The 23693-nt window shown below is 34.3% G+C and overlaps 1 protein-coding gene across 1 annotated transcript in view; it reads left to right on the top strand.

Moving 5' to 3' along the window:
- LOC148302152 (uncharacterized) overlaps nt 1-23693 on the top strand; it is a 70598-nt gene that overhangs the window by 9724 nt on the left and 37181 nt on the right. Inside the window, exons 2-3 of the mRNA XM_088272106.1 lie at nt 18501-20141; nt 21915-22066. Coding sequence (XP_088128232.1) covers nt 18501-20141; nt 21915-22066 — 1793 coding nt within the window. The remainder of the gene's footprint in view (nt 1-18500; nt 20142-21914; nt 22067-23693) is intronic.

The raw sequence follows: 23693 nt of genomic DNA, 5'->3' as shown, positions 1-23693 counted from the left end.
AAATCTTTTTAGGTAAAACCTGAAGAGTTTTTCTCCATTTGAAAAATATTTAGTATATTTAAAAAAACAATTAAACGATACATTTTCTTCAAAATGCAAAAACAACATTTTCTGCCCTGTAGCGGGTAAATATTAAGTTAAAAATATGCCGCTTTTGCTGGGATATGGTACATTTTCTGGGCATTCCGAAAACGCGCACAACTGAAAATTGACGATTTTTTATATATTCGACGCTGTTGAAAGGAGTGAGCGATAAGTCAAAGGAAACAATGTCAACTTTTAAACCGCAATTTTTACAGCCAGTTCTGAGTCACGCGTCAATGAAACTCATAATTTTATAGTCTACCATATAAAATGCAGATAAATGGAGGTAATTTCATTAAGCGCTTGTAATGAATTCTTATCGCGTATTACGTACGTACTGAGACACACATGAACATACGTAGTGTGCATTCCCGTGATGCGTACAAGGAACGTCTTTATGTTAACAAAATCCCGGCATGAATTAAAAGCCAATGTAACGTATTATCGCCGCTGGAAATCAGGCAGGCAGGAAGCGAACCTTAGGCTGGAATTGAAATTATTTAACTAAATAAACCAGCTGCCTGACATATATAAAATAGAACCCTTTCGGGGATCCAAAATAAATTATCTGAAAAAATACTTTATGGAAAGATATATATGTAGTGTTTAGTCATATTTTCTTATTTTGTTTTTACCTTATGTTTTTTTATATTTTCTCATTTGTTATTTTTTCATTTTTTTTATATTTTCTCATTTGTTTATTTTAAATATGCTTCTTTCCTTGTGTTTGTCTCATTTATTTCTTTTAAATATGCTTCTTATGCCTATTTATTACACCTGTTTATTGTTTTTATGTTTTGCCATGTATTACTTTTGGTTATTTAAAAAAATCTTTTTTGTAACTTTATTATTTGTGTTCCAGTCTTGTTAACCTTGATCCCATGTCCCAAAATGAGAAATAGAAATTACTCATCGGGAATAATATATATATGGTATATATATGACTTATGCATTTAATATGTTTTGAAAAATGAATAAATAAATAATATATATTTTCATTAATTGATTCAGCAATTACTTTGTTGTAAAATCTATCCATTTTTAATTTTAAGTTTTACCTGGTAAATACCACTATTTTTTTCGATCTATTGTCACACGTGTTTCGATGCAAACAGTGCTTGAAAATTATGCGAATTCCATATGGTGGATAAGTATCTCTAATTTTAAGTAACTAACTAACTAACATACATCGCTCACTCCTTTCAAGAACGTCATAAATCAAAAAACTTGATTTTTCAGGAAAACGTTTTTAAAGTTTAAAAATATAATGCAATGTATTAAAAATAAATATCAAGCCACTTATTGAACTTTTTACTGTGCAACAGATCTTTTGAGATAAAACCTGAAGGTTTTTCCTCCATTTGAAAAATATTTGGTATAATTAAAAAAATAATTAAACAACACCTTTTCATCAAAATGCAAAAACAACACTTTCTACCCTGTAGCGGGTAAATATTTAGTTAAAAATATGCCGCTTTTGCTGGGATATAGTATATTTTCTGGGCATTCCGAAAAAATGCACAACTGAAAATTTACGATTTTTGATTTCTGACGTTCTTGAAAGGAGTGAGCGACATGCTTTATATAGAAATAAAGCAAGTATGTAGAAATAGTAGAAGGTTGTATATATGTGGTACACACATTTATTTATATTAATATTTATAAAAAAAATATATGTAAATGTATATATATATATATATATATATATATATATATATATATATATATATATATATATATATATATATATTTTTTTATGTGCAGGTTTTTTTTTCAAAATCAATTAGACGAAACAATGTTTGTGCTTATAATCTATATTTATATAATTCGTCAAAATGATAGAATATGATTTTGTAGTGAATGTAAAAATGATATTTAAAAATACATTTATATTTTTTTTTAGTAAAAAGCTTAACATGAAGTGAGTTCGGGGACCTTTTTTGTTTTAAAAAAGCCCTGGTTTTAAGGGAATGATGTTATTTCCACATTTGAGAATTACTTCCTGAAACATTAGAAAATCCTACGATTGTTATTACGACATAGTTTCAACCTTTGCAGACTGTTTTATTGTTATTTACAAGTTTCAAGTAACCACGCTGGCTGGTCGAGTGTGTATAGTGTATACCATAGTATGAGGTGACGAGTCTGACCTTCGCTCGGTCTACCTTGCGCTGCGTTCAAACATTTTAATTTGATGATGTCACGACCGTCAACCTACCTAATTACCTGTTACCTTACATACTACATGTAACGCGATTATATCGGCGATTAATAATGGTGTGACGATTGCAGCTACGTCGCATTATATGGCATCAACATCGCGTCCAGGCAAAAATGGCTATTGCAAAAACCTTACTTTCAAGATATTCCGTTACAACTAAGCGTAATACCAGCCTTATGCTCGGTATGATTAAAAGGAAAACAAAAAAGAGCACACAACGACTCGCACGTATTCGAATTTGAACGTTGTGCTAAATTTTTGAAAGGAATCGGTGAATAACTACAAGATTTAATATTTTGAACCAAGGAACATTAACATTTTTATTACGTAATACAGTTAAAGTAACAAAATGAGTTATTTAACGGGTTAATTGAAAAACACAGTAATAGTTACAAAATATGTTATTTAAGGGGTAAACTTGGAACACAGTAAAAGTAACAAAATAAGCTATTTAAGAGGTAAACTTAGAACATAGTAAAAGTCTCGAAATAAGTTATTTTAGTTGTAAATTTGGAATACACTTTAAGTAATAATGTAATTTGTTTAAGACACAGTAAAAGTAAAATTTTTTTTTAAGAGATTATCTAAGAACACAGTAAACGTGATAAAATAATTTATTTAAGCGGTAATCTTGGACCACGGTAAAAGTCACAAAAAAACGTATTTAAGGGGTTAACTCAAAATACAGAAAAAGTAACAAAATAAGTTATTGAATAGTTTTGATAAGTTATTGAGTAACAAAATAAGATATTAAGTGAGCACACTAACCGCGATAAAATAAGATATTTAATCGGTAAACTTGAAACACAGTAAACGCAACAAACATGTGAGTCATATACGATGCTTAGTTGGAATACAGTAAAAGTAACAAGTTATTTAAGAAGTAAACTTGGGACACATTTAAAATAGTAAAAATGTCTGAATAATAGTATATTATTTACTGATTCGGCATTAACTTTGTGGAATGACATGATTATTTTCATTAAATTGAACACTTGAATAATCCACTGAATTGAGTTTTATTTTATTTACGACTAGTTTCAAAAACGACAATTCGCTCACTCCTTTCAAGAACGTCATAAATCAAAAATTGACAATTTTCAGTTGTGCATGTTTTCGGAATGCCCAAAAAACGTGCAATATCCCAGCAAAAGAGGCATATTTTAACATAATATTTACCCACTACAGGGCAGAAAGTGTTGTTTTTGCATTTTGAAGAAAAGGTATTGTTTAATATTTTTTTTTAAATAAACTAAATATTTTTCAAATGGATAAAAAACCTTCAGGTTTTACCTAAAAAGATCTGTCGCATAGTAAAAAGTTCAATAAGTGGCTTGATATTTATTTTTAATACATTGTATTATATTTTTAAACTTTAAAAACGTTCTCCTGAAAAATCAAGATTTTTGATTTATGACGTTCTTGAAAGGAGTGAGCGAATTGTTTTCATCTTCTGGTACAAATTAAAACATAATAATTTAATTAAGTTTTTAATTTGTACCAGAAGATGAAAACAATTGTCGTTTTCGAAACTAGTCGTAAATAAAATAAAACTCGATTCAGTGTATTATTCAAGTGTTAAATTTAATTAAAATAATCTGAAAAATAGCGTTAAAAACTAGACTGACGATCGTAAAACGTTGAATTTGAACCAATGAAAAATTAAACACAAGTCAAGTTCATTGTTGCAAATCGACGCGAAATGTTTAGAATGTTTCAGCTCAAAATATTTGACGCATTATATTGTCGTTAGAGAGGAATGCATGGGAAAATGCGGCGAACGTGACGCAGACGCATTCCTGAGGATCAAACAAACAATTCTGCATGAAAAATTGGTAAATTGACGCAAAGTCACTTGTATTATCTGATCTTATTTCTCGGCCTTCATGCATTCGCGCGACCATACGTTAGAGATGTGACTATGCAGTGGGTGACTGTCGATGTATCGGTTACACTCTTGGGATTTATTCGTTATATATTATCAGTTTATATTCGTAATGTCGATACGTATAGTATAGGAGTTAGAAATTAATGAAATGAAACTCATGCCTGTAGCGAGATAGCGAGTGTTTTTGCCTAGAATTTTCACTCATGAATTACATGAAATTATAGTAACTTTAAACATAAAGAGTAAATCCACTCACGAGTAGGCATAGGCTATGAAACTCATATGCCGCTTTCCGCAGAGGTAGGCAGAGAGAATAGAACGCCACCCCACACCACTCTGTCTTTGTAACCATTCTTCGCCTCTTCCACGTTCATGCATCTCCTCGTACATACCCGCCGATTATTACGACTCTTAACCTGACCACTTTCAAGTATGTGGCATATCTGATCGTGCCATGTTTTTCTCAGTCTTCCTCTGCTCCTTTTCCCAATTACATTCGCCTCATAAATTTGTTTTACCGTTCTTTCCTCACTCATTTGTTCTACATGTCCAAACCATCTCAACACGCCTTTCTTAATTTGATCGATAGTGCTTATCTCAGCTTTGCATTCCTTCCTTATTTCACTATTCGAACATCTATCATACATCGTTTTGTCGCACATTCTTCTGAGAGATCGCATTTCAACTGCATTCAGTCTACTTTCATCCTTCGTTGGCCAACTCCATGTTTCCTTTCCATACACTAGAGTTGGAACCAGGACTCCGTTGTGCATTATGCTTATTTCAGCTTTGCATTCTTTCCTTATTTCACCATATTATTTCACTTATTTCCTTTTTAGAAGGGAGTTGCATTTATTATTTATCTCACTTGTTCCGTATGTAAGTAAAATATATTTCATTTAATTTTGTGACTGTTGGTAAGGCAGGTCTTGCAAGTGTAAGTCAGTTTTCGGCGCCAGTAGCTGTCACGATGTAAACCGGCCTAGCTGAAACTAAATTGCCGAACATAACCCTTTGACCTCACGATTAATATCGAGTCCTACGGTTTCCTGTGGCTAAGCCGGACTGGGTACAAAACGAGAGGTCTGTAATTCAGGGGGCACTGGGTTAATTGCAAACCATTTGACCTTATGAAATGTCGTCAACTCTGGACAGGAAGGGAGAAATGCCCGAGGAATGTCGCTGGAGTTCTCGAAACTAGTCTTGTTTGTTTTATCTTGAGATGAAGTGTGTAAGACGCCAAGTAAGAACAGAACATCATCAGAACATAAGCTCATTATTAGAAATAGGTATCAAATTGTGGTAGAGTGGGTTCGAACAGAGAAACTCTGACTTAAGAGTCTGCGACACTAACCACGGGACCACAGCCCGACACAAGTTGAGATACCTATAATATTGAAAAACATGTATGGTTGGGTAATATATCCAAAATTAAACACATTTATTGGGTTGAATTCTACTTTAATTTACATATATCGTTCACTCCTTTCGACAACGTCATATATCAAAAATCGTAAATTTTCAGTTGTGCATGTTTTCGGAATGCCCAGAAAATGTACTATATCCCAGCAAAAGCGGCATATTTTTAACTTAATATTTACCCGCTACAGGGCAGAAAGTGTTGTTTTTGCATTTTGAAGAAAATGTATTGTTTATTATTTTTTAAATATACTAAATATTTTTCAAATGGAGAAAAAACATTCAGGTTTTACCAACAAAGATATGTTGCACAGTAAACAGTTCAACAAGTGGTTTGATATTTATTTTTTAAAAAAAAACAGTTTTTATTATATTCTTTAACTTTAAAAACGATCTCCTGAAAAATCAAGTTTTTTGAAATATGACGTTGTTGAAAGGAGTGAGCGATATATGATAATATGTGACGCGTTTCGTCTTATTAAGACATTATCAAACACACTTAATAAGACTAAACGCGTCACATATCATATACTTATATGCAAACAAAAGTAGAATTCAATCCAATAACCATGTTTCATTTTGGATATATTTCCCAGCAATTCAAAATGGACTTCTACCAACTGTCTGCAGTTACAATTAACATATCGCTCACTCCTTTTAAGAACGTCACAAATAAAAAAAACTTGATTTTTCAGGAGAACGTTTTTAACGTTTAAAAATATAATACAATGTATTAAAAAAAATATCAAGCCACTTATTGAACTTTTTACTGTGCAATAGATCTTTTTAGGTAAAACCTGAAGGTTTTTTCTCCATTTCAAAAATATTTAGTTTATTTAAAAAAAAAAATTAAACAATACCTGTTCTTCAAAATGCAAAAACAACACTTTCTGTCCTGTAGCGGGTAAATATTAAGTTAAAAATATGCTTCTTTTGCTGGGATATAGTACATTTTCTGGGCATTCGGAAAATATGCACAACTGAAAATTGACGATTTTTGATTTATGACGTTCTTGAAAGGAGTAGGCGATATATTATCTGTAGGGTGAATAAACCAGTGTCTGATAAGATTAATAATTTAAAAAAATATCAACTAGCAAAAAATTTACCAAATTCCCTTTGAGAAAACGTGGTCAGTTATATTTCGCTCTACCCTGTATATTTTTAACTCAGCATTATTTCTTGCGAGGGTGGATGTGGGTGTTTTGGGTCGCCGCGTCTCCTCTTACCCCTTCGGAGAGGCGAGTGCGTGTATATGTTTGGTTTATCACATCGCTCACTCCTTTCAAGAACGTCATAATAAAAAAAAATTGATTTTTCAGGAGAACGTTTTTAAAGTTTAAAAATATAACACAATGTATTAAAACTTAATATCAAGCCACTCACTGAACTTTTTACTGTGCAACAGATCCTTTTAGGTAAAACCTGAAGGTTTTTTCCCCATTTGAAAAATATTTAGTATATTTAAAAAAATAATTAAAAAATACCTTTTCCTCAAAATGCAAAAACAACACTTTCTGCCCTGTAGCGGGTAAATATTAAGTTAAAAATATTCCTCTTTTGCTGGGATATGGTACATTTTCTGGGCATTTCGAAAACATGCACAACTGAAAATTTACGATTTTTGATTTATGACGTTCTTGAAAGGAGTGAGCGACATGTTTATGTATGGGAGATGTATACAATATGCATGTATCCTGACGCCTCTCTCGAGACGGATTTCGGAGAAAAACTGTCCCGAGTCTGATACTGGTTGTTATACCAGGGGTGGTCAATTTATTAATATTAGTATTTTTTAAATTAATCGATTTAAATCCTTATTTCAACTGTTAACTCTTACCACTCTGTAGGCCAGGCATTCTGGCCCGTATGATTCTAGTAGGCAGCTCCGTGGGCCACAATGTCTGGCCCGGCGCAGGTATAACTTTAATCGCTGATTTCTCTGTCACCCAAGTATATTCTACCAAAAAATATTTCAGATAAATACAGTTAATCCATTTTATTTTTTGACATCTCACCAAAGATGAAGAAGAATATGGAAGTCTGGGCATTTACGGGGCTGACGACCGTCATAGGCTGGTTTAAGTGATCACTTTACACACGTGTAACATTCACCAATTCTACCCATTATTAACAACCACACTACTCAAATTCTTGGAAGTTCTATATATATGAACCAATTTAGAAACCTTGTTCTTGAATCACTAGAACTTCACTAGAGACATCTATTGGTGAGATGTTAATCTTAATTAACATGGTCATACGAATTGCCAGACAGAGTGTACCAAAATATTTATTTTAATGGTAGAAAAACGTCTCATTTTTTTTTATCAGAGTAGCTGATCAGTTATGAGAAAAAATGGTCAGAGTGGAAAGGGTTAAAATAAAGAAGGGAAAGTTCACAGGTATCAGTGAATTGGTGAACAAAAATTTGGACACACTCAAAATATTGTGAATTAATAACTGTTTAAATATACATAAATTTGATTAAAATTAAAAATGATATTTTCAGACGTCTCCTAATATGTAAAATAATTCGGAAAGAATCTTACATACATTTCGTGAAGGTAAAAAAAAATAAAAAAAAATAAAATATATATATATATATATATATATATATATATATATATATATATATATATATATATATATATATATATATATATATATATATATATATATATATATATATATATATATATATATATATATATATATATATATATAAAACCCTTTTCCGCACCCCAATGGTGCATAGGGCACTGCGTAATACAAACGCAGTGTTATCTTGATCGTTACATAGTACAGTGAAAAAATCACTTATATTTATTTTACCCCCCCCCCCCCGGGAATCGAACCCGGGACCTCCGGAACGGTAGCCTAGCGTGCTGACCATTACACTACGGAGGCGAACAATTTAATTAAGGTAAATTGATAAAAATCTTACTGAATTCAACCAAAATACCATATTCTCAGTATTAATAATATTCAGAATATGGTATTTATTACACTAGTAAAACAATGAAGGATAAGGACAGTGTTTTATTACCAAACCACAATGTTAATAATGCTTTTAACATACAAAATATATGAATGATGTGTTGATATGGATACAAAACACTAGTATGAAATAATAAATTGAAATTTAGCACCCCTGGTTTGTACCCCGAAGCCATTAAAAAGGTCCTGTTTTTAGGCCCGCCACGAATTCATCACTGCGAGCTATATTTAGTTCGTATAAAATGCAGGAGGCATTGTACGGTAAATTTATAAATAAATAGGTAGGTACCCAACGACGCGAGCGCTCCACCCATCCACCTTCTGCAATATACAACATATTGTATACATCGTACGGCCAGAACTGGTTCAGCACACGTGGCACAGGATATCTGGCAACACTTGATGGGCCGTCGAAGCTGTTCTTTAAAATTCGAACTAGATCTCAAAAACGAATCAGATCTTTTAAAATTCAATCAGACCTTTCAAAATAATAATAATAATAATAAAACCCTTATCCGCACCCCAATGGTGCATAGGGCACTGCGTCATATAAACGCAGTGTTATCTTGATCGTTTACACATAAAGGAAAGGTGATCAGCCCTCCGCTTCAGGTACCAGTCCAGGGTAATATTGAATAAATATGACAGTGAAAAAATCACTTATATTTATTTTACCCCCCCTGGGAATCGAACCTGGGTCCTCCAGAACGGTAGCCGAGCGTGCTGACCATTACACTACGGAGGCGGATAAATTTCAAAATAGAATATGATATTTGAAAATCGAACTGGATCTTTAAAAATAGAATCAGATATTTGAAAATCTAACTAGATATTTTAAAATAGATCAGATATTTGAAAATCGAACTGGATCTTTGAAAATAGAATCAGATATTTGAAAAACGAATCAGGCTGTTCCAAATAGAATATGGCTGTAAGATTAAAAATTATATATGACAATTGAAATCGAACCAGATCTTTTAAAAAGCTAATCGGATCTTTCAAGATATAATATGCTATTTAAACATCAAATATGATTTTTCAATTCGAGTCGAATCAGAATCGAAACAGACCTTTCAAAATATAATAGGGTATTTAAACCTAATTGCATATTAAAATCCAGTTAGATATTTATCCGCCTCCGTAGTGTAATGGTCAGCACGCTCGGCTACCGTTCTGGAGGTCCCGGGTTCGATTCCCAAGGGGGGTAAAATAAATATAAGTGATTTTTTCACTGTCATATTTATTCAATATTACCCTGGACTGGTACCTGAAGCGGAGGGCTGATCACCTTTCCTTCATGTGTAAACGATCAAGATAACACTGCGTTTATATGACGCAGTGCCCTATGCACCATTGGGGTGCGGATAAGGGTTTTTAAGATCTTTAACAACGGAAGTGAAGTATTGAGTTTTCTGTCTTAGTTTACTGGTTTAGTTTAAGGGCTTACTGGCGAACACAGAATTCAGTAAGCAGCCGGCTGCGCTAAGGTCCACACGACTCTCCACGCCCATTTTTTTTAAAAGAATGAATGGTATATTGGAATTTGTTGTTTTTTTAGAAATTCTTTTAAATCCTTACTTTTCAATAACTCTTTTCTTTTCTAAACCATACGTTTATTTCGAATATTTTTTTTAAATACAAAAACGGTATTTAAAGCAAAAATTTAATTACGTCAAATGTTACCTGGGTTTAAAGAAAATATACAAAAATAAATTGTGCGCGAAGACACTTCTGTCCCTCACGCAGCCGGTCGTTTACTGAATCGTGTGATTGCGAGAACCCCCTTAAGGCACCTATAAAATGAAATAATGGCGGGTTTTTTTTCTCTTCAAATTAAGCGCACGAAAATGTCGGAAAAAACGGCATTTCGAAATCAGTAATTGCAAGATATCGCGTAGGTAGGTAAATAATACCATAACTGCATATTATGTGGTGCATGCAGCATACTGCATTCATTTCTCTCCACTGCATGGTTTCTCTCGAGGCGCCTGTCCGACAGTCTGCCGTCTGACTCTGCGCAGGCGCGGATTTTTTTTTATTAAGTTTTTTATTATTATTCGCCTTTGTGGCTGGGATGGTTGGTGAATGAATGGGTTATCGAAGTAATGACAGGTTCAAATCCTGCAAACTCTGACTCATGACGTGAGCAAATCTTGAAATCCTGACATCAAAATATTGGCCTGTACTTATTTTGACATCAAAATACTGAAATATACTAATCCTGACATCAAATTTCTTAATTATACAAATCTTGTCATCAAAATAATGGCATGTACAAATTCTGAATATATATATATATATATATATATATATATATATATATATATATATATATATATATATATATATATATATATATATATCCTTATCATTCATCGTTCACTTTGTGTAATACCACTTTGAAAAAACAGTACTTCGTGACTACCGGCTTCGGAATAATCACTCCATCATCAGGTCAAATGTAGACTTAAGCGAAATCGTTACGGTCCGACATTTATAAATATTAATATGCATTTTTCAACGCGTCAAATATGATCCTTTTTATGTCGAGATTTCAGACGTGTGTCGAGTAGAGAGAGATAACAAGGATTGTCCAGTATGTTATGAATGTAGATTGGTACATATGTAGATTGGTCAATGAGTTGCTGAGCAGTGAGTGGTGTGCTGATCTGTGAACAGCGTTCACAAAGAGGCGCCAACGGACACGCTTCGACTCCCGGCAGCCATTTCTGGTTCAAAGTCATCGGGTCTGGTTATTCACCGTAACTCCTTCAGGTCCGGACTGCAAATGGAAAGAATTCATTTATTTATTTTTACAACATTTTGAGTGTGTCCAAATATGTATTCATTTATTTATTTCAAAACATATTACATACATAAGTCATACATATAATATTCCCGCTAGTAATTTCTATTTCTCAGTTTGGGACATGGGATTAAGGTTAACAAGACTGGAACACAAATAATAAAGTTACAAAAAAGATTTTTAAAAAAACACCAAAACTAATACATGGCGAAATATAAAAACAATAAACAGGTATAATAAAAAGGCATAAGAAGCGCATTTAAAAGAAATAAATGAGAAAAACATAAGGTAAGAAGCATATTTAAAATAAACAAATGAAAAAATATTAATCCTTGTTCACAAATCTGGAATATCTCCAATTATATGAGTTATCATTTTATTCATCTATGACGGTTGTAAATACCCAGACATTCATATTCTTCTTTATCTATCCATGTTGAGATGTCCAAAAATAATACAATTTATTTATTTTTACTACATTTTGAGTGTGTCTTAATACTTGTTCACAAAACTAAATCGAAGCTGACCGCTTATTTATCAAGACTGATAATACAGTATAGATCAGTCTTGATACAGAAGCGGTTATCTTCAAAACCGGTAGACATTATAATTTAGTTATAATAAAATAGTTATACATATATATTCCGCCTCCGCCTCCGTAGTGTAATGGTCAGCATGCTCGGCTACCGTTCTGGAGGTCCCGGGTTCGATTTCCAGGGGGGTTAAATAAATATAAGTGATTTTTTCACTGTAATATTTATTCAATATTACTCTGGACTGGTAACTGAAGCGGAGGGCTAAACACCTTTCCTTCATGTGTAAACGATCAAGATAACACTGCCTTTATATATATATATATATATGTATATATATATATATATATATATATATATATATATATATATATATATATATATATATATATATATATATATATATATATATAAATATATATATATTTTTTTTTTAAATATCTTTTTGAATAATGTAAATGAACGCCTCGTCACGGACTATGCTTAGTGAGGCGTTCATAAAAAATACTTATATATTGTAAAAAATCATATTACCGTATTGCATAAAGTATTGTCAAAAAAGGAAAAATAAATCAATAAAAATTAAACACACATTCATCCGAAACAATGACCAACTGGGAATTTTTCCCGACCCTCAAGTAGTTGAGAGTCCGTGATGTGAAATGGCAACGCTCTCATAAATTAAGGCAACAAATTCGCGACCAAAACAATCAACAGTCCACCTACTCACTGGCGCTCACCAGAGCTGAACAATCGCTCTCAAACAGACTGGCCGACCGTCACGCCGCTATTTGCAGGGGTAGGCAGTGAGAATACAACCCCACCAATCCGTCTTCGCAAACAATCTTCACTTCAAATTTTATTTTTCTACAAAGTGAACCGTGAATGATAAGGAGAGTGTTATATTATTTATTTCTGTGCGTTGTGTATATCGCTCACTCCTTTCAACAACGTCATATATCAAAAATCGTCAATTTTTAGTTATGCATGTTTTAGGAATGCCCAGAAAATGTACTATATCCCAGCAAAAGCGGCATATTTTTAACTCTATATTTACCCGCTACAGGGCAGAAAGTGTTGTTTTTGCATTTTAAAGAAAAGGTATTTTATAATAATTTTTTTAAATATACTAAATCTTTTTCAGATGGAGAAAAAACATTCAGGTATTACCTAAAAATATATGTTGCACAGTTGAAAATTCAATAAGTGGCTTGATATTTATTTTTAATACATTTCATTATATTCTTAAACTTTAAAAACGGTCTCCTGAAAAATCAAGTTATTTGATATGTGACGTTGTTGAAAGGAGTGAGCGATATGTCTTCACTAGAATCAAGATCACACACACCCACGCGAGTGTTTTTGCCTAGAATTTTCACTCATGAATTACATGAAATTATAGTAACTTTAAACATAAAGAGGAAATATACTCACGAGTAGGCATAGGCTATAAAACTTAAAAAGTTGAAGCCCTACTCATAGGGTCAAGATAAGCGGTGTTGCATAAGCCGTAGCTAGATTTCAGAGTCACTTGGACGTTAGGTAATTCAAAAAATCACACACACACATCCTCTTACACACTCGCACATCGCTCATTCCTTTCAACAACGTCAAATATAATAAAAAAAACTTCATTTTTCAGGAGATTGTTTTTGAGTTTAAGAATATAATAAAATATATTTAATAATTATAATAAAAATAAATTATATTACCAACAAACATAAACAGTAAATATTAAGTGTAAGTCCCTCTCCAAGCACAACAGCTTAGTCTCTTCATTGGAGAGAACTAATAAACTAACTTACTAACGCCACTTCACCGCAGGGGTATGCAGAGAGAACAGAACACCACACCACTCTGGCTTTGCAAATTCTTCGGCTCTTCCACGTTCATGCATCTCCTCATACACACCCGCCGATTGTTTCGACTCCTAACCTGACCGCTTTTAAGTATTCTGCATACCTGATCGTGCCAAGTTTTTCTCGGTCTTCCTCCTTTTTAAGATTGTAAAAGTAGAAATGTCTAGAAAATGAATTGAATAATAAAAAATAAAAAATCGTAACCCTGTTAAATTAAATAATAAAAATTAAATATATTTTAAAAAGTACGACGTAAAATAACACAACAATGTGCGTATTTTAAAACATGAAATATTGCAAGCGTCTGTTATCATTTAGATTATTGCATTTTTGATGAAGAATTTAAAAAGAAAGTAAACATTTCTGCCAGTTATTTGTTTAGTGCTGTCTGCATTCAATTTGCGTTTGATCTGGATCGCTAGCATATACACATAATGCCACTTCTTCATTCTTTCGTCATGCGAACGAAAGGTCAATGGACGAATCAGAATAACGATTCAAACATGGCAATAGAATTAAACATAATAATAATAATAACGATTTGACATCTCAATTTAGAATATGGAAGAGTTCGGATGTCGGGATATTTACAGGCTCAGATTTTTATTCAGAGTTTAATTTATTATTTCGAGAAATAAAAATACTTTGTGTTTTGATCCACTCACATTTTTATTAACCAACTAGTTTCGGCAACAACCTGTTGCCCTCTTCAGGGTTTAATTTTAATTAGACCATAGACATAAACAAATATAGCCGCCAATAATTTATCAATGACACCATTAAAATAACTCCATCATTTCTGTGACGTCATTCATGGCCAACTTACGAAAATAACGTTTTTTCTAAGGCGAATTTTCCAAAGGAAAATGATGAATGAAAACATTAATTATATCGGCTGTTATAAACACTTCACGAGTCTAATAAAATCCTTTATAGGTTGAGTATGTTAAATTAGATATTCCTCCCGTCTGACATAGATCCATTGTTTGGTAGACTTTTCCCTTTGGCTTGGCTGTTATCCATAACCGACACCTCTAATTTCTTCTTTCGTCCTTCGCCACAGAGCAGTGCATCGAAACGAAACAGTGTTGAAGGCAGAAATATTTATGCTAGACCCCTCGAGCTGAATTTGGAATTGAAAAATTATCACTATTTATGAGTTTGTCGGTTCAAACGTAACACTTGTGTAAACTATACCGATGTTTAACCCTTTCGCTACCGGCCCCCGAAAGACATCTAGTAATTTTCATCTCATATGTTTAAACATCTCATATTTTTGTTGTTATTAAATGTCATTTAGTCCACCTCCTTGGTGTAATAGTAAGCGTGTTTAACTACCGTACTGAAGGTTCTGGGCTCGATTCCCGGGGGTTAGAAAAAAATACTAGTGATTTTACGCTCTATTTCTAAATACTCCTTGGTGTAATAGTTAGCGTGTTTAACTACTGTACTGGAGGTTCCGGGCTCGATTGAATCGATCGGGCTGAATTCTAATAATAATTTATTAAATAATATATTGTTTCAAAATTCTTCACCTTTGCTTTCCATTTTTCCTTTGTTTTCAAACTCCGCCCCTTGACTAACCCCTTCCCCTTACTTTCCCCTCTCCTTATTTATAGAACAATTTTATATTTGATATTTTAGTTATTATACAGACCTGAATGATGGAAGTTTAACTTCTGAAACATGTAGTCTATAATAAAACTCAAGTGGTAAAAAACAAGTGTTTTCTTATATCATTGTAACATGTCTTACCACAAAGTTAATGCCGAAACGATAAATAAAATAATAATAAAGTCTTTGTCTGAAATTTCGGTAAGGAACGGGTTAAATATTACATAAACAACTTGCCCCAATTTTTATTATATCTACGCGCAGTTTAGTGAAGAATGTTTTCATTGAATTGGCTTTATCAACTTTTATCAATTTATTGACTTGTAAATTTTACTATGTATCGTAAATAAATAAAACCATCGTAAAAGGAACCGAAATTTTAAAAGTTCGCATCAATTTCTTTAATTGTCTTTTGTTAATCCCTAATATTGTGTAATGGTTAGCACGCTCGGCCACCATACTGGATGTCCCGGGTTCGATTCCCAGGGGGGGTCAAGTAAATATAAGTTATTTTTACTTTGATATTTATTCAATATAACCCTGGACTGGTACTTGACACGGAGGGCTGATCACCTTTCCTTCGTGTGTTAATAATGATCAAGATAAAACTGCGTTTTTATGATGAAGTGCCTTATGCACCATTAGGTGCGGATAAGGGTTAGAAGAAAAATATTTCGAATAAAAATAACTGGTCAAATTATAAGCTGCATAAAAAAAAATTACGTCATGTTTTCAGGCGTCTCCTAGTATGTTAAAATAATCCAAAGTTCGGATCTTGCATACATCCAAATAAAACGGTTTCTGTTAAATAAAAGCTTTCTCAATCCAACATAGATGGCTGTTGTGAACTCGTATGTACTGTGTCATGAGATTGATCATGAACATACAGTATCGAACAGATTAATTGAAAAAAAACTTTTTTGGTTGTATTTTCGTAAAAAGGTTTGTAAAATCTTTTATTTATTAGTAATATCACAAATTAATATTGAATATGATCTTATTTGGGCTCCATCAAAGATTTTACTCATCTTTGCATCCATTATGTAAGGTTTTGGCACGTGGAATGCCATTATTTCGTCCCGAAACCATACCCGAAATATGAACAAAATGAACCGTAGTGCAATCAATTTTGGAGAGCCGATTCTTACAGATTGCCGATAGATTTTCAATTAGGTTTATGTCTCGCAAAATTCTTGACCAGTCCATCACAGTTCAATGTTTTTGTGTGAAAATTTTCATATTTTTTTTGGATTTGTGGCAGGCGGTTAAATCCTGCTGAAATATTTCATTACCATTTGACCTTTTTTTTATTCATTTTATGTATTTACATTTGAATCATTTATACATATGGAGAACTTTTATATTTCGATTCGCTGTGCCTCCCCATAAAAGAGTCTGTGCTCTTGTGCTTGGAAAGGGACTTACACTCGTGGTTTAATGTTATATAATAAAAGATATAATAGTTTTTTTTATATATTTTTTAAAGATTTAAATGTATAGAGCTTTGATTTTTTTCTTAAGGATTTTTATATCATCTATTTTTTTTAAATTTCTTTAGGGAGTTTATTGAAATGTTTGATTGCCAAATATTTGAAGTTTTGCTGAAATTGCTTGGTGTTGCATTTTGGAATAGAAAAATCGTTTGTTTTTGTATATCTTTGTTTTTGTATCTCTGGTAGTATCTTTTCCAGTAGAATTGGGTGATACTTCTCGCTATTCATCATCTCAGTCACTGAAAGAAGCAGCCCTGGTCCATAATACGAGGAACACCCCCAAAACGTTTTTTAGAGGGTGTTGAAAATACGAAGAAAAAAAATGTTTCAAATAATCTGTTCGATACTGTATACTTATGTGTGTAGTTCAAATTGTGTAATGACGTCTTAAATTTAAAGTTAGGCTCGTCGTACGACAATCGTATTAACGGCGTATACATTCACGTCAGTAAATCATCGTTTAACGACCAAATAAGGCGTTGCATTGTCTTCTTTTATGGTTCCTTTCTGATTTGTCACTTTTATTATACATTCGGCATAAATTTGTGATCTTGTTACACAATACACACAAGTACGCCCACCACACATTCAAATACATATGAAACTCATTGTTCCGTATGGTGACAACCAGGCCATGATCCTCCAAATCCTCCACATAACCTTTCTTCTTCATTCATTCCATCCCACTCGCTACTGACACATCACTATTTAATTCATTTATTTATGGTTCACCAACAATGAAAAACATATTACAATAAGTAAAATACAGTGCAATACAATTTGTTTGAATGTTTTTCATCAATTAGATGAGAACACAACAAGCTTACAGAAACAACAAAGGTGCAGGTTATAAGCTTGATGCAAGATTATGTAAACTTTATGCATCCATCTTGTCTGCACCTTCTAGAAACGCATTAACATTGAAAGCTCTCCTAACTGCATTCTCAGATCTGATACGGAAGCATCGAGGCTTCCTGACAGACCTCTCTTGCTAAGCAATCGAAATGATTAGAAAATGTGAAACAAAATAGTATCCCGATCTTACTGTGCATAGCTTTGAATGTCCCTGATACTGCATATCTAAATAAGTACAAGTTTGTAAAACCATTACGTTTCTATATGCCCTAGTGTAGGCAGTAAAGGGATTAGTAGTTAGTTAGTTCAGTTAGTCAGCTAGATCCGATTCCAACCCGACGTTGGCCGGTATACAGACGCCTTCACAACGCTGACCAGCACAGCAAACAGACATAGTGCAAAGGCGTTTGCAAAAAATGCTCAGCCATTGCATGTGTAAAAACACTAAAGCATTATTCATCGACATTTTTTTACATATCGCTTTCACAAGTAACAATTTTTTTCTTGATCATGTCACAATCCTAACAAATTATGGAACAAAAATACCCTAACTCACAACCTAACACAAAGTCCAAACCACGACATAGAAAGACCACAACACAATACAGCACATTACATAAATAAAACACCTTATTGTTTATTTATCACTTATGATGCAGAACCTTTCATCTAATATACTTAAGCATTTAGAAATAACAACCCATTAAAAATGTTTTTTTTGTTTACAGGGAGTACGACCGATCTAACGCCGACGCTTATAGGAATCTACGACTCTCTGTTGGAACCGCCTCTACAACCAGTTGATCCCGACGCGTTTCCAGACACCAAGAATAAAGAAAACACTCCCTCGAAAAGGGATGAGCCGAAACGAAAAATGGCACCGCCAGTTTCAAATTCCCCCTCAAAAGACCCCAGATTAATAGCGGGCAGCGTCAAACTCCCAGGTTTCTTTAAAGACGATACCGTCCAACAGCCCGCCCAAGCGCAGATTGCCACCAACAAAGATAAAGACCAGACCACCACTAAAATGAGCTACGTCAGTCGTTTCAAGAGCTTCGCGCTCAGAAAAAACAGTAATCCCAGTCAGGAGGAAACGAGAGAAATGGGAGATTGTGAAACTAGCCCTACGAATAAACCACCGCCATCTAGACTTAACGAAAGAGTAGCGGAAGAAGACGCGAGTGTTGTTACAAAAGTTAAAGTGTGCCCGGATGACCGTGTTACTGTGATTTCAAAGCTCAACAGTGAAGTGATCGCGAAAGTGGAAACGAGTAGAAAACACTGGCTGGATAAGTCCGCCAATAGTTCGAACAGCTTTGATAATCTATCCCCAAATGTAAAAAGAATGCTGAATAGTGCGGTGGCAGACAATGCGAATCCTAAACCGTCCATCGTTCAACCAAAGAAGCAGTTGGCTACAGTGGGAAGGTCTTCCTATAGATCGAGACAATCTAACATACCTCTCATCGGCGCTACGTCAAAAATCACCCAATCCGGAGTCGAGATAGTTCCAACAGTAGACTATGGCAGACCTAGTGAGCTGACAGCCAGCTTGACTCGTATCAATGTACGTTCAAATCTCCCTTCTTCCAACCACTCGATTCCTTCCTTCGTATCTCCCACAAAATCTGGTCTTATGCACCGTGTCACGAACGAGTGGTCTTCAGCTACAAACGTGTCCAGTTTCTCTCCAGAAAAATCGATCAAATCAGTCAATTCCGACGCAGAAGACAGCAACGGATCCATATACGACGTGCCATTGAATTCCTCAGCCATTTACGATGTCCCCACAAGCAACAAAAAAGCTTTGAAGGTAGAAATAAGCAGGCCAGAGAGTCTTAAAAGAAAACTCCAAGACGCTGACAGAGAATCGAAAGACGATGATTTTATAATGGTGGAATCTCCGGAGAAGGTTATCAACGATTTCGTGATGGTTGATTCTCCTGACCGCATCATCGGTAAAGGTATCGACCAAGAAAATGTTGTAAAATCAGCCGAAAGTGACCAAAAACCAGTGTTTGATAGATGCAGGACTTCAATAGCTTCTTGCAATCCCATTACTTCAACGCTTTACGCCCAAAGCAGCGAAAGTACAGGGCATCTGAAGACGACTGCTCAGACGGACCAGGGTGAAAGGTCGAATTCTACCAATCTGACCAACGTTCCTAGACCTTTGTCTATGAGCTCCATAGCTTCGTCCAGCTCTACTTCGAGCAGCGGGGCGCAGAATAAGGGTGTGAACTCGGCCTATCTGGCTTCCATCGAGAGCTTGGATGACCACAGCGACGCCGACAGCAGCGTAGTGTTCGCCAAGAACTCGAGGCTGGTCCAGGCGGAATCCAAGATGGCAAGGGACACCATGGATGGAGGTAATACAAAGATTTTAATCACAGAATTCTACTCTTTTACTTGGTAAATACCACTATTTAATAGTGGTATTTACCAAGTTTCAATTTCACTATTAAATAGCGGTATTTACCAAGTAAAACTTAAATTTAAAATGGATAGGTAAGTATAACCTCAAAGTGACTGCCGAATCAATTAATGAAATTCTTCTCTCTCATAAATCTCTCTTGTTCTTGATGTTAATTTTTGCCTCCGTACATTTTTCTCCAGTATTAAGCCTCTTGCTATCATGCTGGAGGTCTCGGGCTCGATTCCTAGGGCGTCCAAAATAAATATTGTGCCAATTTCTATCCGTAGTACAAAGCTTCAACATTGTAGTTCGAAGCGTGAACATAAAAATTGGTCCAGATTTTAGGTCCTGATTGTTCTGATCGTGCCGAGTCTTTTTCGGCAGTCTTCGTTGTGTTCTTCCCCGCTCCTATTTGCTAAAATAACTTTTTTTTGTCATTCTCTTGTTATTCATGTCCACATGCTCCTATTAGAACTCTTCTTAATTTTGCAGTCTATTTTTAAAGTATCGAATTTGTCACCATGTTTACTTTGCGATAACCCCAAGTCGACTTATTCGACACACTTAACGCATAGTTGGCAACGTGACGCATCATATGAGTCACAGATTACAATGACATCTTCTTCTGTGCGTGTCATGTCAGGTCCCCCTGACGTCCACTATCACTTGAGAGTAATCGTCCTTTATCATCTCACCAATAGATGTCTCTAGTGAAGTTCTAGTGATTCAATTCAAGAACAATGTTTCAAAACTGGTTCATATATATAGAACCTCCAAGGATTTGAGTAGTGTGGTTGTCAATAATGGGTAGAATTGGTGAATGTTACACGTGTGTAAAGTGATCACTTAAACCATCCTATGACGGTCGTCAGCCCCGTAAATGCCCAGAATTCCATATTCTTCTTCATCTTTGATGAGATGTCAAAAAATAATATGAATAGTCGGCTGTCCAAACACAAAACACAGTAAGGGACATTTTTTTGTACTACGTTTTTTTGCATTTTTGGACTAAGTAGAATCTACTTAGTCCAAAAATGCAAAAAAAAGTACTACAAAAAAAAAAGTCCCTTACTGTGTTTTAAATTTGGGCAGCCGTAGTATTCTTGCTTATTTTCTATTTTTGTTAATGTATACGATTTAAATTTAAGTTCGTTATTATTTGTTGACATCTCATCATAAGATAAAGAAGAATACGGAAGTCTGGGCATTTCTGGGTTTAAGTGTACTTGGGCACTCTGGGCACTTTACACACGTGTAACATTCAACAATTCTACCCATTATTGACAACCACACTACCCAAATACTTGTTCACAAATCTGGATTTTCTCCGATTGGGGGATATTTTTAACATTATTTTTTGACATCTCAAGATAGGTAAAGAAGAATATGGAAGTCTGGGTATTTACGGAGCTTATGACCTGTCATAGGCTTGGTTAAGTGATCACTTTATACACGTGTGGAATTCACCATTCTACCCATGATTGACAACCGCACTACTCAAATCCTTGGATGTTCTATATATATGAACCAATTTAGAAACCTTTTTCTCGAATCACTAGAACTTCACTACAGACATCTATTGGTGAGATATAAAGAACTCCTGTAATTGGAGATAATCCAGATTTTGTGAACAAGTATTTGGACACACTCAAAATGTTGTAAATTAAGTTTGTTATGTGTATATTATCTATATTGTCTATATGGTATGTGGTTTCGCCGTTCGCAGCCGGCCCCGCGGACGCCGTGCCCGGCGCGCGGCCCGCGACCCCGCCGCGGCCCCGCTACTGCGACCCGAGCCTGTCGCACCTGCAGCGCGTGTGCACGGAGATCGTCGACACGGAGGGCATCTACGTCGAGGACCTGCGCCAAGTCGTCGAGGTGAGCCGTCCGAACTTAACCCTTATTGTAATGACCAAATCGACCCAATCACCAGATCGATACGACCATATCGACGGCCCGACGTAAAGTATGTACTCTGTCTGCAAATCTGTAACTTTACAGGAGAGAGCTTAGAAGATTTTGAGCGATTCAATGATTTGATATTGGTTTAACACAGGATTGGTCCCGTTTTGTCGAAACTTTAATTAAGATTTCGATAGAATACAGTAAACAGAACATTAATAGATTTATATTATCCACTGACACTTCGTGATGGAATTGCATTTTTAATTTATTATTAGATTAAAACCAATATTTTTAGCTTTTCCACTTTTTTTATTTGACCAGCGACCGGGTTTCGTCGTTACCGACATCATCAGACTGGTGAGAGGCTATACAAATTGTTATGTTATATATAAAAGAAGGCAGGAGTTGATAACCATGATTTGATATAATTTTATTGAGAAATTAATTCCATAAAATTATATCAAATCATGGTTATCAACTCCTGCCTTCTTTTATATATAACATAAAAGAAGGCAGGAGTTGATAACCATGATTTGATATAATTTTATTGAGAAATTAATTCCATAAAATTATATCAAATCATGGTTATCAACTCCTGCCTTCTTTTATATATAACATAACAATTTGTATAGCCTCTCACCAGTCTGATGATGTCGGTAACGACGAAACCCGGTCGCTGGTCAAATAAAAAAAGTGGAATAGCTAAAAATATTGGTTTTAATCTAATAATAAATTAACAGAACATTATATTATTTATTGATTCGGCATTAACTTTGTGGAATGACATGATTATTTTAATAAAAATTAAACACTTGAATAATCCACTTCATTGAGTTTTATTTTTATTTACGACTAGTTTCGAAAACGACAATTGTTTTCATCTTCTGGTACAAATTAAAACTGAATTACAAATTAAATCACTTTTAATTTGTACCAGAAGATGAAAACAATTGTCGTTTTCGAAACTAGTCGTAAATAAAAATAAAACTCAATCAAGTGGATTATTCAAGTGCTTGCACTTGTTCGCCTCCGTAGTGTTACCAGAAGATGAAAACATCTGTAAGTTTTCGAAACTAGTCGTATATATAAATGAAACTCATGTGGTATATTCAAGTGCTTAATATCCACCTCCGTAGTGTAATGGTCAGCACGCTCGGCTACCGTTCTGGAGGTCCCGGGTTCGATTCCCAAGGGGAGCCAAATAAATATAAGTGATTTTTTCACTGTAATATTTATTCAATATTACGCTGGACTGGTACCTGAAGCGGAGGGCTGATCACCTTTCCTTCATGTGTAAAAACGATCAAGATAACACTGCATTTATATGAGGCAGTGCCCTATGCACCATTGGGGTGCGGATAAGGGTTTTATTTATTATTATTATTATTCAAGTGTTTTATTTTTATTGAAGTAAACTGAACAGATTTGCATTTCAAGGTTTTTTTGTGCAATATTGGAAATATAATTTTTTGGTGAGGACTTCCATCCTATCCTTTCTTCACTCATTCCATTCATATGCCCAAACCATCAAGTATACGTACAAGGAATTCGACGGCCCCTACGTAAAGTACTCTATCTGCAAATCTGTTACTTTACAGGA

This window comes from Brachycentrus maculatus, unplaced genomic scaffold, assembly GCF_059751285.1.
Source record: "Brachycentrus maculatus isolate JH-2025_06_01 unplaced genomic scaffold, ASM5975128v1 h1tg000475l, whole genome shotgun sequence".
Lineage (NCBI taxonomy): Eukaryota > Metazoa > Arthropoda > Insecta > Trichoptera > Brachycentridae > Brachycentrus > Brachycentrus maculatus.
Note: the sequence above shows the minus strand (reverse complement) of the source record. Positions and strands in the feature narration are given on the sequence as shown.